Source organism: Delphinus delphis, chromosome 7 (assembly GCF_949987515.2).
Source record: "Delphinus delphis chromosome 7, mDelDel1.2, whole genome shotgun sequence".
NCBI classification, from domain to species: Eukaryota; Metazoa; Chordata; class Mammalia; order Artiodactyla; family Delphinidae; genus Delphinus; species Delphinus delphis.
The window spans coordinates 28,191,135-28,210,111 of record NC_082689.1 but is presented as its reverse complement, the minus strand read 5'-3'; the positions used below and the strand labels follow the sequence as shown (position 1 = coordinate 28,210,111).

Here is an 18,977-nt window from a genome sequence, read left to right as displayed (position 1 = left end):
GGAGGATGAAGGGGGAAAAGAAACATTTTAAATAAAGCCTGATTAAGGGACTTGCCTGGTGGTCCAGTGGTTAAGACTCTGCCCTTCCAGTGCAAGGGGTGCGGGTTCGATCCCTGGTTGGGGAACTAATATCCCACATGTCATGTGGTGCGACCAAAAAAATAAAAATAAATAAAAGGGAAGTATTTAAAAAAAAAAAAGCCAGATTAAGTAAGTATTAAACAGGAAGAGTTTTCAAGAACAAAAGAGGTGCAAAAAGTGAGCTGTAGGACCTGGAAACCATGGTGAAGAATCTGGTGAGACTTAGTTTAGAATGGACTAGTCTGATTTCAAGGAAAGAAAAGATGATGAGGTACAACAGGGTTTATCTTATTTTCCAAGCCAGGACCCTGAGAGGGTGAGGCAGGTGGCCACAAAGTCTGAGTCAGTGGGAACAGGGAAGTTTCCAAGTGGGAGTGTGGTAGACCCTGGTGGGTCTCTGGGATCTGGGCTGATTTGCAGCGGTCCCCTTTCATGTGGTACGTGTGGTGAAAGTTTTCTGGAACTCTTAACAAAGCCCAAAGGCTATGAGAACAGGAGCTATATTTATGCACTCTATCAACAGTTCCCAATTCCCACCTTTGAGACCAGCATAAGCTGGCAGTGGGATGATTCAGGCAGAAAGACAAACATTGTTTGGAGGATACTGCTCAAAGCAGCCTCAAGATGCGAGCTTGGGTGTTATTCTAAAGAGCCAAGGTCGTGGCTTTCAAATGCAAGGATGCGCAGAGGAGCTGCCCTACACACTGTTCTTCATCTCTGAATACACCTAGATTGATCTGAGACATTTTAAACCAGTGGGTTATGAACAACCATATATGTCTGTAGACACTGAGAGAGGGATAGAGACACAGAGGAAGTCAGCCAATGACATGTGGCATAGCTGTCCCTGTTTTCTAAAAGAGATGAATCAATATTCTGGTAAAAGAACTACTCATATACAATGGTAAGAAAAAATGTAAAAAAGAGTTGGTTGAGAAATCATAAGTAAATAGGTGTTGAGCTTGAAGGTGAAAGTGAAGGAAGTATCTGAACAAGGGTATGGGATCTATCTTACCCATGAACTCAAAGTTTCATAAATTAGAAATGGATCTGTCAGATGTTGGGAGATGGAGGAGAAGACATAGGCTCTGTGAAAAGGCACAAACAAATGCTGGATTCCCTTCTCTGAAGGGCCACAGCCGCTCCGGTGAACACAGACCAACCAACATGCCTTTCTTCACCTTCTCTTAGGAAATACCTAGGCTGTGTCACAAAGCTCTCAAACACTGCTATTTGAGTACAATTTACACTTACTTAATAAGCTCTTTGGCTAAGTTATAAGTTTATCTTGCCTACACGGCATAACAGTATATTTAAAAGGTGCAAAATAATCTCTTAGTAATTGTGATGTTGGGACAAACTTTTAAACCATAACTGCCTTCCTTCTGGTGAGCACTGGGTGGTGCTCTTATCTAAGAGGAAGTAAATCCAGGCAGTTGTGCACCAGGCCTCTGTCGCTCTGCCTACCACAGCTTCGAAGTCCTTAATCTCTCTCTGTTAGTAATTCTAAATGTGGGTGCATAGGCACCCTGGTATTTTTTGTTTGTTTGTTTATAACAGCTTTATTCATAATCACATTTATGTTCAAACTGAAGGAGATTTATAGATGTATACAGGGCATCCTGGTATTTTTAAGTATTCATTACAATTTTCCAAATTTCCTTGAAGAATCTGTATGTAGTGCTTTTTAATATAATGGGCAAAAAATTAAAAGTGATATAAAACAATTAGATTCCACTTCTCTAATTATATTGGCATTGTTCCTGCTGACTTCAATGTTTCTGGATGTATCTGGTCTGAAGAACTAGCTAAAGAGTCATTATGTTAAAAACAAAACCAAAAAACCTCTGTTTATTGTTTAACATTTTATTTTATTATTTTTTTAAATGAAAGATAAAACTTTTATTGTGTAAGTCACTGAACTGTTGGTGCTCTTTGTTACAGCATTTAGCTTTCCCTGACCCGTACATTCTTCTTTGTCTTGTGCTCTTAAAGCTGGAGTGCACCCCAGGCTTCTTCACCTACACACACTCCCTTGGGCATCCTGTTCAGGCTTATAACTTTCAATACCATCTACCCACCAATGACTTACAAAAGTAGATCTCCAGCCCAGCCTCTCTCCTGAACTCCAGGTTAGTATAACCAGTTGCCTGGTTAACAATTCCACTTAGATGTTCGCGGACACCTCAAACTCATCTTGTCCAAAATGGGACCTCCTGGTTTTCCTCCACAAACCTGCTCCTCAGCAGTTCTCCCTGTTTGGGTTGACAGCAACTCCTTCCTTCCAGTTGCTCAGACCAAACCTCTCTCTCACCTCCACATTGAATCCAGCAAGAGTTTTTGTGTGCTCCGCCTTCAGAATATGTTCAGAATCTCACCACTTTTCACCTCCATAAATGCCACACCCTGTCCTGAGACACCATTCTCTCATCGCTAGTATCTCTCTGTTTTCTTCCTCTCCCCTTCCTCTTTCTTTTTATTTTCAAGTTTCTTCAAATAACCTTAGCAATTAATCCTAACAGAAGCAATGCATATGCCCAAACAATGTATTCAATATTCTAGTTTTGTTCTTAGAGAAAAAAAGTTGTTTTTTAACGAGAGCTGGAAGGGCCGAGGAGAAAGTAACTAAGTTAAGCAGTTATTGGAATAGTTTTGATGAAAGGTAATGTGAGAAGGAGTGGCAGTGAAAATGTAAAGGTTTTAAATAGCTTGTGTTGATTATTACACAACCACCTTTTCTTTTTTAAAAAAAAGTTATTTATTTTTGGCTGCGTTGGGTCTTCGTTGCTTGTGTGCGGACTTTCTCTAGTTGCGGCAAGTGGAGGCTACCCTTCGTTGTGCGGTGCGGGCTTCTCATTGCGGTGGCTTCTCTTGTTGCGGAGCATGGGCTCTAGGCGTGTGGGCTTCAGTAGTTGTAGTACACGGGCTCGGTAGTTGTGGCTCATGGGCTCTAGAGCGCAGGCTCAGTAGTTGTGGCGCACGGGCTTAGTTGCTCTGCGGCATGTGGGATCTTCTCGGACCAGGGCTCAAACACGTGCTCCCTGTGCCACCAGGGAAGCCCCTACACAATCACATTTTCCAGTTCACAGGTCTGAGTAGGCAGCTAGCTTCGGCCTCTTGGAGGAGAATGGGGTCACGTTGCTTGTGGAGGAAGAAGCAGTGTTAGTGTTCTGTACTAATGCTTCTCCTTTACTGGTTTTTGCTTATGTGGATTTGAAATAATTTTGCTTGTTCCATTGCTCTCCTTTTATTTTTTAAAATGCTTTTGACTTTAGAGCTCAGGTTCTAGATGCTGGTTCTGAGCCTACTGACAATATCACTTCTGTCTCAGCCAAGGTCTGATGACTAATGCTGTTTCCCTCCCAGATCTGGCCTTAACTATCAGACCACCTTCTCTCTTACTTCTCTGGGCTCTTCATACTTTGGTCAACTCAAATTACTCATTGTTTCCCTCGTATGTGCCATGCTTTCTTCCCTGTGGGACAAGATTAGTTCATGGTGTTTCCACAACATTTATATCCATTTCTCCCAAATCCATAGAACTTAATAATAATAATGATGATGATGATGATAATAATAATTGTAGGCAGTTGGTGAGCACTTACCATGTTCCAGGCACTGTACTTAGTGTTTACAGGCTTTATATCATTTTAACCTCACACCATGCAAGGGAGGGACTTTTACTATCCCTATTATACTGACGAGGTACACTCTGCCCAGATCCTTTCAGGCCTTCTTTCCAGCTCTGAGTGCCCAGCTTCGGCAGGCTTTGCTGCTAACGCTTGCCCTGCAACCTTCTGACGATTGCCCCTCACCAGCCAGTGAGGAGAGTCCAAAGGCTCTGGGAGTTTTGTGTCTCCCTTGCCCTGTGATCAATGGCAAAGGGGACTGTTGTCAGATAACCAGCCCCCAGATCCTTTGCCTCCAGGCGGGAGAAGCTCGGAGGTATGATCCATGCTCTGGGGCTCTCCAAGGGATCCGGCTAAGTTGGCATTTTCTTCCCCATCTTGCTTCTTCAACTCCCTCACCTTTCCTTGTGGGAGCACTTCCCCATAAGTTACTTTTCCTGAACCCTTGGTTCATGATCTGTGTCTGGGGTAACCCGATCTGAGACTCTTGCCTGGCTCGTACAAGATATAGTTGAGATTCAAACTAATGCAGTCTAAGTGCAGTCATATTTTAGAGTGCTAATCCCTTCGTTATATTGCTTGTCACGTCGGTATGATCATCTGTTTCAATCTCTTTCTCCTACATTCTGTTAGAAATTTTACCAGAAGAATTTTGGAGCCGGGTCTTTGATAGTTCTCAGTGTGGTGGTGGGAATTCAGAGTCCTTCCTAGGGATGGATGAAGTTGCAGTAGGAGCGTCTCAGATACTCTGACAAGTATCTTGGGCTTCTTCCTCAATGCTCCCACAGTCGTGTAGACATACATGCAACAACCATGCTGCTGGGATGATTATTTTAAAAATTCTGTTGGATATTCTGCTCCCTCACTAGACTGTAAGCTCTTGGGGACAAGGACCCACTTCTGCTCATTGTTGTTTCCTGGTACAGAGCCCAGTGTCTAAAAATGGAGGTGTTCAGTCTTTTCAGATGTAATTCTGTAGTACAGGAAACTAGATTTAGAACTGCAGTTCTTAAATTTCATTTGCATATGAATCACCTGTGGGGTGGGGTTTAGGATTCTGTCTTTTAACTGGTGTCGCAGGTGATCCTCAACCCATTACTGATACTTTGTAATGTATCTGTACAAGGTCCAGATACTCAGTAATAACTAAGGAACACTTACGTTGTAAGTTCTTATTATATATCAGTTGCTTTGTGCCTGGCATCGTTATAAGAGAATTATGGCTCTTAACTTAATTAAGCCACATTTAACTTCTATGAAGAGAAAAGTATTATTACCCCCTTTTTTACAAATTAGAAAACTGAGACACAAAAATGTTAAAAGTGCTAACTTGCTCCATTGCCTATAGCTAGTAAGTGGATGTGGACCCAGGCATTCTGGCTCCAGAGCCTGTCCTCTTAACTGCTTCCCCACACCACCCTTTCCGCTGATACATGTAAGAAAATCCACGTTATCCCCAGCTTTAGTTTTGCTGAGCCTTTCTTTCCAAGGAATCTGAAAGGAAAAGAAAGCTACATAACTGCAGGAGACACACAGGAAATATTTTATTAGCTTCCAGATGGAGAAAACAGTAGAGTAAAAGTATTTCAGTAGAAATCCACGGCCCTCCTCAGGGAGCCCACTCTGGCATCCAGGGCCCCCCAGTCGTGGTAGTGCCTGTAGTCCCCCGGCCTCACTAGGTACTGCCGCCCGCGGTAGTTGGGCATCTCATAGAGGACCCACCAGCCCTCCAGCACGTGAAGGGAGCGGATCTCATTGAAGTGGAAGCGGTCGCGGAGCGAGGAGCAGTCTTCCGTGAGCTCCGCCACCTGGCCTCGGTAGTCCTCTCGCTCGTACATCCTCAGCCGGTGGGAGCTGGTCTGGGTTCAGCAATCAGCAGATGCGAAGGGTCAGAAAACCTAGCCTTTAGCAACCAATCACTCACACCGCTGGGGGAATGGGCATTTTTTAAAATCTTTTCTATATCAAAGATGACAAATTAAAAAGACAACCAACACCAGGGCCACTGGGTATAGTTGGGTAGATTGCACACTGCAAAACTGAAGAGGGGGCCATTCACACAGATCAAGACATTCATGGTGCTCCATAGTTTTCTAGGGCCACAACCTACATGAATCATATTTAGTACCTACTTAGTACCATTCTTAAGTGACAATTTTTATATATAATTTTTGCTCTCTCCTTTATAGACTTAAACAGTGGTCTGGAGCTCTCCTTGGAGGATATAAAAATAATTAGATATTAAAATAAAAAGACAAATATATCCCTGGCAAAAGGCATTATTTTCAATCTCGATAGCATTAGAAGAGGCTGGGAAGAGAGGAAGTCGAATTGCTTTCCCCAAAGTGAAGCACAGTAGGTGGCAGTCCAGCCCAGGCAACTCCTTAATCCCTTCCTTTCTGCTTTGAGTCCTGCTATTCTAAAATCCCGAGAAGCAAGAGCCATCGTAACGATTAGGTTTCAGTTCTCACCTCTAATATATGGTCTGGCAAAACACTTTTAGGTAATTAATAAAAATAGAAGCTCAAGATCATGAAGGAGGCCTGTCTAGATCAATAGATTATAAAACCTTTAGAAAAATGTAAGGGCAGGCTGTCAGTCCTGGGCAAATCCTGTCTGTCTCTTCCTGAGCACTTGTTCTTTTATCTGCTTGTTCCTTCGCAGCAGGTACCCACTCAATTCCTTCTTCCTTCTTCCACCATTAAATCCTCGTTAGGAAATGTTTTCATAAGCAATTCATTCTGAGGTATAAAAAACTGCTAATAAGGTATCTTCCATGGTTTGCAAAAGACTCACGTGTGCGTTGTCTAATTTGATCTTCACAACAGCCTGACACACGTGGAGCAACCATTCTTAGTCTTTTCTTCTTTTAAGTGAAACTAATGACTAGAGCTTTCAGGCTGTAATCAAAGGGTCAGGGCTGGAAAGTAAAAGTCCAGATTTCCAGGCTCCTAATGCCAGTCTGGGTCCTATCAAGGCTTTCAACCCTCTGAGGGGATTTCAAATTTCCCCAGAGTGGTACATTTTCCATAGGACTCTGTCATAGGCAAATAAAAGCCTCCCTAACTGTGGAATTCCAGGCTGCTCAGGCTTTACTTGGGTAGCAGTGGGCTTTGCAGGTGCTACTAGAATCACATTGTTGGTTGTTTGTTTTGCCTAATCAAAAAGCAGAACTTGAGGGACACTTGATATTCATAATGGTTAATATTTGGAGGAGGGGTTAGTTTGCCAGGTGCTGGGCAATCTCCTTTTGACCTCATCACAGCTCGATGAACCAACTGCCCTTATTAACCCCGCTTTACAGATGAGGAAGTAGAGAAGTAGCCCAGTAACTAGCCTAAGGGCACCTGGGTGTGAGGAGTTCACCTATTGCTTATTCCTCAGCGGTGGCACAGACGCTCTAAACTAATGCCGTGCACCACTTTTGCCCAGTAGAGGTGAGCTTAATTTTAGCAAAGGAGAATACAATTTCAATTAAGAGCATTGCATCACTCAATTTTTCGGTGGAAAGAAACCTTAAAGACATTAATAAAGGGAAAGAGAACCCGGTTAGAGCCAGCAAAAGAAGGCCACCGTCCTGCAGCCTGACCACTGTGTCTGGAGCACTGGTGTGACCCGAGGGCACGGCAGGCCGAGGGGAACCGGACTCACGTGGGGGATGAGGCGGCAGGAGCGGACGGAGTCGTTGAGGCCCATCCACTGCTGGTAGTCAGGGTAGTCGCCGCGCCGCAGGAAGTACTGGTGGCCCTGGTAGTCGGGCTGCTCGTAGAGCATCCAACAGCCGCTGTCCACCCGGATGGAGTTGCAGCGGCCGAAGCAGGGCTGCAGGTTGGCGTGGTCGCTGCTGCACTCGTAGTGGCGGCCCTGGAAGCCCCGGTCCTCGTAGAAGGTGATCTGCAGGGAAGGGAAGGACAGGGCTCAGAGGCCTGGGCTCCAGCCCGGCTGCGGGCCCCTCCCGCCGGCGCGGGGCTCACCTTCCCCATGGCTGCTGGATGCGGGGATGCGAGTTCAGTGCGGTGGGGCGGGCGCGCGGGTCTATATAGCAGGAGGGCTGCTGCGTTGGCAGGAACGACACAAAAGGGGCCCCCGCGTGAGGAGGATTTCCTCTCTCTCTTCTATATAATGACGCCGGGGGTGGGCGGGGGACTTATTGTATGTTTTCTCTTAGACTCTCCAGCGCTTTCGAACTGATGACCCGCGTAAAACTGTCACTTGGTGCCTCTGGGGCCTTTAAATGAAGCCTATTCAGGAGATTGGAAGCGAGCAAAAGTGCCTAACGGGGTTAATGCTTGTAATGAAACATTTTTTAACCTTTTTGAATTTCGAAATGATCTCTTTTTGAGGAACAACACCGGGTAGTGACCGGGTCAGAGGTCAGGATGGGCTCCAGCGGGAGGCGTTTAGATGAGAGAGCGTTTCCTTGGTGTGAGGATGTGGGACGTGGGATGCACCTGCCTTCTCCGCAGGATGTTTGAAGGAGGATGGGATTCTTCTCTAAGAGAACCTCCTACCAGCCTCCCCGCTGATGAGCGGGTGCAGCAGACAACACACCGGAGGAAAGGTGGTGGGGGTTGGACTCCGAGGAAACCCTCTTTAAGCACCTGGCTCGGCTCTGCTCCCTGGAGACTGGACCAGGGCCGCCTCCAGACTTAGCTGCTGCCTCCGGCCCACCAGCAGGAAGCCCGCAACTTTGGAGTTCATGAGGGGACTAACGGGTGGTTATTACTCACACTGTAACTTTTTATTTAACCAATAATTTTGCAAACCAGGTGCTAAAGTTAATTAGTTCTAGCTGCTGAAAATTCAAGTTAACATGCAAATGTAACAGATTTAAAATCCTACAATCTTGGGAAGATTCTGCTTTCTGTACCTTCCCCAGCCCTGAACAAGCCTGGTTGCTCCCTAGTTAATGCTCTGGTTCCAGGCGCTAGAGTCTTCCTTCCTTACCACCCACCCCCCCATCCCCCCAGCAGCTTCTGGGGCTCCACTCTTTAGAACAGGATTTCACAACCTCATACTATTTGCATTACTCTCAAGGTTGTGACAACCAAAAAATATTTCCAGACATTGCCAAATGTCCCCTGGGGGAGTGAAATCAACCCTGGCTGCAAACCACTGCTTTAGAAGGAGCTGGTCCTCAAACAGATGTAACCGTGATACACCTGTCTCATTCCTTAGTGTGGATTCTTGCTATTTAAGTCTAATGCTAATAAATTGTTTGCCCTGAACAATTTTATTTGAAACACATAAATTTAATAAGCCTGATTCACATTTTTTCTTTTAAAAATTCTAATTTTATAGAAAATTGGAAACTACAGAGAAGTAGAAAGGAGGAAAAAATTCAAACCATAGTACCGTATTTTAAAGATCACTGTGGATGAATATTTTAAAACCTCCTTTCAGTTCTGCAAGATGAAAAAGTTCTAGAGATCTTTGCACAAGGACATTCATGTAGTTAACACTACTGTATTGTGGTTAAAAAAATGGTTAAGATGGTAAATTTAATGTTATGTGGGTTTTTTTGTTTGTTTTGTTTTGTTTTGTGGTACGTGGGCCTCTCACTGCTGCGGCCTCTCCCGCTGCGGAGCACAGGCCCCGGATGCGCAGGCCCAGCGGCCACGGCCCACGGGCCCAGCTGCTCTGCGGCATGCGGGATCTTCCCGGACTGGGGCACAAACCCGCGTCCCCCGCATCGGCAGGCGGACTCTCAACCACTGCGCCATCAGGGAAGCCCTGTTATGTGTTTTTTGTCACAATAAAAAAGACACCTCATTCCTCCCCTGCAAAAAAAACCTTCTTAATTTTCATTTCTTTGATCTAATACTTTCGTTTCTAAGAATTTGTCCAAAGGAAATAGCTAAAGGTACATGAAAATATGATGCACAGTGGCATTTTATCAGACCACTGTTTATAATATAAAAAATTAGATACAAATAAAATGTCCACATAAGGCATTAATTAGGTAAGTTACAGAACATCTCTTTGATGAGATGCTACACAGCTACCAAAAATCATGTTCTCAAAGAATTTATTTAATGATATGGAAAATGCTCACCATATGTTAAAATTTAAACATGAGTATATTATACACTGAAAACTACAAAACATTGCTGAAGAAAAGAAGATATAGGGGCTTCCCTAGTGACGCAGTGGTTGAGAGTCTGCCTGCCGATGCGGGGGACACGGGTTCGTGCCCCGGTCCGGGAAGATCCCACATGCCGCGGAGCGGCTGGGCCCGTGAGCCGTGGCCGCTGAGCCTGTGCGTCCGTAGCCTGTGCTCCGCAACGGGAGAGGCCACAACAGTGAGAGGCCCACGTACCGCCAAAAAACAAAAAACAAAAAACAAAACAACAAAAAAAAGAAAAGAAGATATAAATAAATGGAAAAACATCTTGTGTTCATGGATTGGAAGATTTAATATTGTTCAGATATGAATACTTCCCAAAGTGGTCTACAGATATAATGCAATCCCCATAAAATTCTAATGTTATTTTCTGTGGCAGTAGAAAAACCCACTCTAAAATTTATATAGAATCTCAAAGGATCCCAAATACCTCAAACAATCTATTTTTGTGTGTGTGAAGCCATTTTTAATTTTTATTTATTTATTTAATTTTGGCCTCACCGAGAGGTTTGCAGGATCTCATTTCCTGGACCAGGGATTGAACCTGGACCACCACAGTGAAAGCGCTGAAGCCTAACCACTAGACCACCAGTGGACTCCCCCAAAACAATCTTGAAAAAGAAGAACAAAGCTGGAGAACTCACACTTTCTCATTTCAAAACTTACTACAAAATTTACAGTAATCAAAACAGTGTGGTACTGGCATAAAAATAGACATACAGACAAATGGAATAGAATAGAGAACACAGACACAAACCCTTACACATATGGTCAAATGATTTTTGAGAAGGTTGTCAAGACCATTCAATGGAGAAAAGACAGTCTTTTCAACAATGGTACTGGGAAAACTGGATATCCACATGCAGAAGAGTGATGTTGGACCCTTACCTTACACCACATACAAAAACTGACTCAAAATGGGTTAAAGAACTAAAACTATAAAACTCTTAGAAGAAAACATAGAGGAAAATCTTCATGAGATTAGAATTGGCAGTGATTTCTTGGATATAACACCAAAGCATAGGCAATAGATAAATTGGAGTTCATCAAAATAAAAACTTTTGTGCATCAAAGGAGACTATCAACAGAGTGAAGAGGACACCAATAGGATGTGAGAAAGTATTTGCAAATCATATATGATAAAGGATTGATATTCAAAATGTATAAAGAACTGCTGTAACTCAACAACAATAAAACACCCACCTCCAAAAAAAAAAAAACCCAATTGAAAAACAAGGCTTGAATAGACACTTCTCCAAAGAAAATAATACAATGGCCAATAAGCACATGGAAAGATGCTCAACATCACTAATCATTAGGGATATACAATCAAAACTACAATGAGATACTACTCCACATCCATTAGGATGGCTAGTATAAAAAGCAAAATCAAAACAGAAAACAACAAGTCTTAGAGAGGATGTGGAGAAATTGGAAAGCTTGTGCATTGCTGATGAGCATGTAAATTGGTACAGCCACTGTGGAAGACTGTATGGTAGTTCCTTAAAGATTAAACATCAAATTACCATATGATTTAGCAATTCCACTTCTAGGCATATACCCAAAAGAATTGGTAGCAGGGACTTGAACAGCTCTTTGTACCCCAATGATCATAGCAGCATTCTTTATTACACCCAAAAGGAAGAAACAATTCAAATGCCCATTTAAGAACGGATGGGTACACAAAATGTGGTATATGCATAGAATGGAATATTAATCAGCATTAAAAAGGAATGAAATTTTGATAAATGCCACAACGTGAACAAACCTTGAAAACACTATGCTAAGTGAAATGAGCCAGACACAGGACAAATATTATATGATTCAATGCATTTGAGATACCTAGAATAGTCAGATTTATAAAGAAAGAAAGTAGAAGGGTGGTTACTAGGGGTTGGGGGAAGCTGGGAATGGGCAGTTATTGTTTAATGAGTACAGAGTTTCAGTTTGGGATGATGAAAAATTTCTGAAGATGAATAGTGCTGGTGGTTGCACAATGATGTGAATGTGCTTTATGCCACTGAATTGTACACTTAAAATGGTTATAATGGTAAATTTTATGTTATGTATATTTTACTACAATTTAAAGCATCTTCCATGAGCAACAAGAAAAGAAGGGAATCAATATGAATTTTTTCAATATTAATTTCTTGATTTCAATAATGCTACTGTGGGTTAGGACTCCACGCTCTCACTGCCAAGAGCCCAGGTTCAATCCCTGGTTGGGGAAGTAAGATCTCACAAGCCTCACAGTGCAGCGCACACACACACACAAAATCTACTGTGGTTGTAAGAAAACATTAAAATCGGATAACTCCTAGTGGTTGAAAGGGAATTAAAAAGCATTTAAAACAGAGTTTATTTTAACTTACTTATAGTCCTCTTACTTTATAAGAAGGGAATAATTAATATAATTAATGTCTTAAAATTTTTTTTACATTTCCCTTCTTGGGCTTTCTTCCTCTTTCTCCCTTTATTCATTCCATTCTGACTATCTTACACCACCAAAGCTTACATTCAAGAACTGATAATATTTCAAGGTCCTCTTTAATCTTGGGAATTAGTGCTCTGGGCACAGTTGTGCTGTAGGCAAAGCTTGTTGGTTGATTTCCTTCACCCAACCTTCCTTGTGTATTGCCCTGCTTGCAGCTAGCAGCTATGGTTTCCAGGGACACCAGCTTCAGGTTGATGCTATGGTGGGAGATGGACAAAACTTGGGGCCCTGACGATATTGTTGAGCTGCTGAACTAACCATTCCTAAATTCCGTGCTACCCTAGGACTTCCTATCATGTGAGCTAATAGATTTCCACATTGTTTATCTATTGCTATGGTGTTTTGGCTACTTTCGGTCTAATGTATGCTAACTGATTCAGATCCATTTTTGGCCAAGGGATTGGGGTGAATTCTGATCAAGCTTTGGAGATGAGTAGCTTACTGGGTAGAAGGTGGGGAAAAGTAATCTGGGTGAGGAAAAGATGTGAGAAAACTCAGAGATTGGATGTGATTGGGTGACTTAACGTGATTGGATGACTTGGATGAGATGGAGTAAAGGACAACTGGGGTCAGGTAATAAGAGAGGAAGTAGGTAGGTTGGGGCCAGTTTCTTGAAAAAGGTAGAATTTTTCCCTGTGGTCAGTGGAGCAATATCAAAGGTTTTTAATCAGGGAACTGACTTGATCAGATCAGTCTTTGAGTACAAACGTAGTCGCCACTCCTTTCTAAGATTCTAGCAATGAGGGTGCAAGTAAGAAAACAAGCAGTAGAAGAACTAATGTAAGTGAATATAGTGCTATACTTCCCTATAACCTTACACAGGCAATATACTAACACACACAGATACACACACATATGGAGAGTGTATGTATACAGTTATATAAATATATATTACTGTGTGTGTATCATGTGTGCATTTATATGGACAGAGAATGCAGCTTTGGATTATCCTATATATTTAATTCAGTTCCTTGTTGGTTGGTTGCTTACCTCATGGTAAGAATCTGTAAGCTGGTGCTGTCGTTATTTTGACAAGCATCTTCCTGATTCCACAATGGAAAAGCACTGATTTTCTGAGCTGTGAGTTCTGAATTCTGATGCCACTTCTATTATTAACTGTTTGAAATTAGAATTGAACCTTAGTTTACCTTACATAAAATGAATGAGTGATCTACGTTAGATGACCTCCAGGTCTGAAATATGTTAAACACCACATTACTTCGTTGTGCTGTAGTGACTTGCTTTCCTCCCTCCCTCTCTCCCTTCTTCTTGGCGGGGGGGATTTTCCATTAGGAATTTCTTTGAGACTCTGAATAAAGTTCTAAACAGTCACCTCGGAAAAAGTCACATGTGCTCTGTGTCAGCTAGAAATGTGTATTGAACTACAAATAAAAGAACACCCAATGGTGGTGCCGTAATCAAATGTGGGTTTATTTTACTCCCATTACAAGAAGTCTCAAGGTAAAGGGTTGCTGGCATTGTGTGATGGTTAATTTTATGTCAGCTTGACTGGGCTAAGGGACACCCAGATAGCTGGTAAAACATTATTTCTAGGTGTGTCTGTGAGGGTATTTCCGGGAGAGATTAGCATTTGGGTCAGTATACTGAGTAGAGAAGACCATCCAATCTGCTGAGGGCCTGAATAGAGCAAAAAGGAGAAGGAAGGATGAACTCCCTCTTCCTTCTGCCCTCAGACATCAGCATTCCTGGCTCTCAGGCCTCTGGACTCAGACTGAACTATTCCACCAGCTTTCCTGATTCTCTAGCTTGCAGATAATGGGACTTCTCAATTTCTATAATCACATGAGCCAATTCCTATAATAAATCTCCTCATCTATATCTATATAGATCCTATGGGTTCTGTTTCTCTGGAGAGCCCTGACTAATAAACATTGATTCAGGGGCTTGACCACATCAAGGCCAGCATTTCTGAAACTGTGACATTTCCCTCGTACTTGTCAGCTCTTGAGTGTAAATGTCTGAAATAAGAGGGAATTGTGGAACCAGGGCAGCTGCTCCCTTTCATTAGGAAGGCAAACATTTTTCCAGAACCATCTCCTCTCTCCCCATCAGCATTCCTCCACTGAATGTTTCAATGTCCAGAGAGTGTCATGAGACCAGTTCAGCATCAAAATCAAACGGGAAAGAAAAAAAAAAAAAAAAAAGGCAAAATAATGAAAGGAGAAAAAAAAAGAGTCCGCCTGCCAGAGAGTTGTGAACTCAATTTTACATACAATTTAGGGAATTAAAAAATCTTCTGAAGCCCATTGTAGCCAGCTTCAGAATCCCTGATTTAAGAAGTGGGTCACACTATCTCTGAACCTCAGCTTTCAGATCCTCACTCCTCAAAGAAAAACTGAAGAGATATCTCACTATCTGGTTTGAAGAAGCAATATGTTTAAAGGCCAGAGAATCAAATAAGATAATGTATTATGAAGTGTTTTGTAAACTGTAAAGTTCTGCTTCATTTGAAAACATAGTTCTATTGTGAGAATTTTCTTTGTTACCCGTAGATCACACACCTTGATTTCCACGTGCATCTCGTGTGTATGTGCGTGTGTGTGTGTGAGTGTATAAATAAAATAATAAATGTAGGACAAAAGGAAAAATACAAGCAAACCATTGCCAGGAAAACAGAAAATATTTTATTACTTTCCAGATTGAGAAATGATGCACTTATTTCAGTAGAAATCTATGACTCTCCTCAAGGAGCCCACTTTAGCATTCACAGCCCCCCAGTCATGGTAGCGCCTGTGGTCCCCCGGCCTCAGCAGATACTGCCTTCCCCGGTAGCTGGGCAACTCATAGAGGACCCAGGAGCCCTCCAGCACATTGAGAGAGTAAATCTCATTGAAGTGGAAGCGGTCCTGAAGAGAGGAGCAGTCCTCAGTGATCTCTATCATCTGGCCTCTGTAATCTTCCCTCTCATAAAGTCTGATCCTGTGAGAGCCAGCCTGGCCCATCCGGAGGTGGAAAGAGGAGAAAAGCAAACCATGAAATGATTCCAACACATTCATGCCATTCAGTTTGGTGAGGACCAGCTCAAGCCATTTTCAAATATATGGTAAAAATGAATTATTTCTGAATCTTTGTATACTCTTCATTTTCAAAGGTGGAGATTCAGTACCTTTCCAAGATCATAAAGTGTGACTAAAAATTAAGAAGGAAATCTCACTCTTTAATATATTCAAATATTTCCCAGGATGAACTGTTAATCACGCTCAGGACACTGTACCATAGAGAAACCCAAATCCTTAACAGCTTATGACTATTTTTGCCATTTTGAAGAATTATTTTAAATTTTCAAGCATGTGTCTTTGAACAGTAAAGTCCGTTTATGAAATGAATTACTCTACATTGAGTTTAAAATAAATCTTGGAAAAATCACCAAGGGCTTAGATGCTTTTGTTTCTGTGGAAAGCAAAGTGAAACATCTGAAATCTCTCAGTTACATACTTGATTTTCATTTAGTAATTTATGAATAGAATGAGGAAAAATGGGAAAGAAAAATGAGTAAGCCCAAGGACTAATTTTTAAAAAACCTTAGTGTTTTAAGACACGTATGAATTATTTGTAGCCTGTGTATAAAATCTCTGCATTGCTCTCTACTGAGAAAAAGTACTTTTATTTGTACAGGTGGGGAAAACCAAAACATGCAATTGGGAGGCAAAAAGGGGAAAGAGTCTTACAAGAATGAACCCTTGTAAAATTTTCCTTTTCAACTCCTGTCAGCTCAGAAACTCACTAGCACCTAATTATTTTTCTGTTGGATATTAGTGTTTTTTCTACAACTCCATTGTAAATGATTCCAGGTCAGGACCTCTATTTTATACATGCCCGGGGCAGCGGATACATTCTTAATAAATATTTGTTGATTAACTGGTACCTGGGCAACAATTTACTTCTGTTCAAGGCAAATTATATTGAACTAATATACCATAGCTTACCTTTTCCCCAAACTCTCAATTATTCTAAATGATCACTACTTCAAATATTTAACCTTTGCTTGAAACTATCCATTCTGGGTCCAAAGTGAACCAGAATGATATGGAACTGGACTCACGTGGGGGATGAGGCGGCAGGAGCGGACGGAGTCGTTGAGGCCCATCCACTGCTGGTAGTCGGGGTAGTCGCCGCGCCGCAGGAAGTACTGGCAGCCCAGGTAGTTGGGCTGCTCATAGATCATCCAGCTGCCGCTGTCCACCCGGATGGAGTTGCAGCGGCCGAAGCAGGGCTGCAGGTTGGCGTGGTCGCTGCTGCACTCGTAGTGGCGGCCCTGGAAGCCCCGGTCCTCGTAGAAGGTGATCTGCAGGGAAGGGAAGGACAGGGCTCAGAGGCCTGGGCTCCAGCCCGGCTGCGGGCCCCTCCCGCCGGCGCGGGGCTCACCTTCCCCATGGCTGCTGGATGCGGGGATGCGAGTTCAGTGCGGTGGGGCGGGCGCGCGGGTCTATATAGCAGGAGGGCTGCTGCGTTGGCAGGAACGACACAAAAGGCGCCCCCGCGTGAGGAGGGGATTTTCGTGTACTCTTTTTTCTCTTTGCTGTCAGAGTCCATGGGGCTCATTGTGGGTTTTGGTCCCATTCTCTCTGGAGTTTCTATCACTAGCTGATGCTATTGAGACAGTTTGGAAAAAAAAAAAAAAAGTAATTTGGGACATTGTCTATTTAATAATAGAAGTAGAACTTCAGCCATTTCATATATAGTCCACTCTTTTATTTGTATGGGTTGGGGAAAAACAAAACAAAACAAAAAGCGGTGGAGCAAAAAAGTCAGAGTCTTAATACGGCAAATATAAACTGATCTGTACGAAGTATGTGCCATAATATTGAATACGAAGGTTAATAAGAAGGAAATGACCTGCACTGAATACTGAAAATTTCAAATTAGTCTTTTAAGAGAGCTTCCTCATTAAAGGGTGCAAGAAATTGGAATGTTTTACCAAGAAGGTTCACAAAATTTCAAACTTTCAGTGTGGTAAAAAAAAAAACAGCAAATGCAGATCTTTAGTATTTGGTCTGATTTTGTTGCAGTCATACGTGGAAGTAGACTGAAGATTGGAGGTTTTATCTTGGTTACTTGTAATTCAAAAGGGAGAATAGTTTTAAGATGATTAATCTTAGAAAGAAGAACGAAAAGGGAAATTTCTAAAAGCTTAAGGAAATAAGAAAAAGTAATACTTTTAAAATACAAAATCAGATTACCTCTTAGGTTATTTATAAAAGAAAACCAAATTCCTAAGAAACCCATTTCTGGTAGGATCTAGATACACGTTTGTTCTATGGGGAACAAGAGTACACAAAGCTTTTGACTTAGAGGAAATTAATTGCACGAACACAAAGAGGAGCTATAGCTGGAATGGTGTAGCGAGAGGGAGGAATAAACATCTAGAAGCTTGGACTCTAGGAAGACTTTAGAAAGTATTTATCAGCCTGGAAGAGGATAGTCTGATGGACTGGAAAGAGCGCTGGAGGGGAAGATGACCTATGCCTTTAGCCTCTTTGATGTTCAAAGAATTAGTCACAGTCCTATGTTGACTCATTGAAATACTTTGTCTTTCCTTTGGGTCATAAATCTTTGTAAGTTGATATTTATCAATTAGACACCAACTATGTATAATATGGTGTTTCAGTTCTTGTTATCCAGTATGTAAAGGCATGTATTTGCAGAGTTACTTATGTTAGCCTAGTGGAATATATGCAGCCAGAATCTAAAGAATAAAAATCATTTTAATTAAAAATGAAAAAAATAAGAATGAAAAATAATAATAAATTTTTAAAAACCCCTCATTTTGCTCAGAGCTGTTTCTGTAGGGAGTGTGTTCATGGGTGAAAACAGTAGAACATGAGAACCCTAATGCAGAGTCCCAGAGAGCGTCTAGAGGAGCAGCATGGGGGTGTCAGTGGGGACCACCACTTCAGCTGACATGCAGCTACAGCCGAAATTTAGGATCCAACTGGAGGACCAAAACAAGGGCACTTTGGGCTTGGCTTTTTCATTAACCGGGAAGACAGAAGGCTTTATTTCAGCCTGGAGAAAGAAATTGGGAAAACCCCCTACTCTTCTCATAGAATTGAAATGTGAATGCTGTGGGCCAAAATGTGGCTTAATTTCAGTGCTCTACAGAAAATTCTGGGAGTGACAGATGTGTATAAAACCTAAGTCCCAAATTGTACTTAGTGTGCTAAGTGAACATAGGTTGAGACCTGACACTCCTTGCACCTGTGGCACAGAAGCAGCGCTCTACACCAGTTGCCTGGAATGAATGATAGCAACTGTCTTTGCAGGGAGAACAAGAGAGAAGAAACACCCTGTTGTCCTGAGCTCTGGTCCAGGAAGTAACCCTTTGTCACTCTATAAATATTCACATGGTTTCAAACAAAAGTGAAGAAAAAAGAGACTAGTTCAGGTTCAGATTTTGCTGCATGCAGGGTTAATGATTTGTGTAGCTAGTGTAAATAGTCTACAAAATGAAGTGTATAAGAAATACCACTTTCCTTATTTTCTGTAACTCAGAATATTTTATGAATCTAAGTCTCATTCCACTGGGATGGAGAGAAAATTTAACTTTACTCATTGTTGGGATTTCCTCTCCTCACTTACCCAGGCTCTATGGTTGGGTTTCGAGGGCTTACATGGTACCAAGGCGTTT

At 42.2% G+C, this 18,977-nt stretch overlaps 2 protein-coding genes across 2 annotated transcripts; both read right to left on the bottom strand.

The window, feature by feature from the left end:
* Window positions 1–5,296: 5,296 nt before the first annotated feature.
* Window positions 5,297–7,693, bottom strand: LOC132428039 (gamma-crystallin F). The gene is made up of 3 exons (XM_060015578.1): window positions 7,685–7,693; window positions 7,362–7,604; window positions 5,297–5,569 (listed from the first exon to the last, which is right to left on the bottom strand). Exons 1-3 carry the CDS (start codon window positions 7,691–7,693, stop codon window positions 5,297–5,299), a joined length of 525 nt encoding a protein of 174 aa, XP_059871561.1.
* Window positions 7,694–15,009: 7,316 nt separating this feature from the next.
* LOC132428038 (gamma-crystallin D) lies at window positions 15,010–16,723 on the bottom strand. Its single transcript, XM_060015577.1, has 3 exons — window positions 16,715–16,723; window positions 16,392–16,634; window positions 15,010–15,282 (listed from the first exon to the last, which is right to left on the bottom strand). The coding sequence occupies exons 1-3, from the start codon at window positions 16,721–16,723 to the stop codon at window positions 15,010–15,012; spliced, it is 525 nt and encodes a 174-aa protein (XP_059871560.1).
* Between the last annotated feature and the right edge of the window lie 2,254 nt (window positions 16,724–18,977).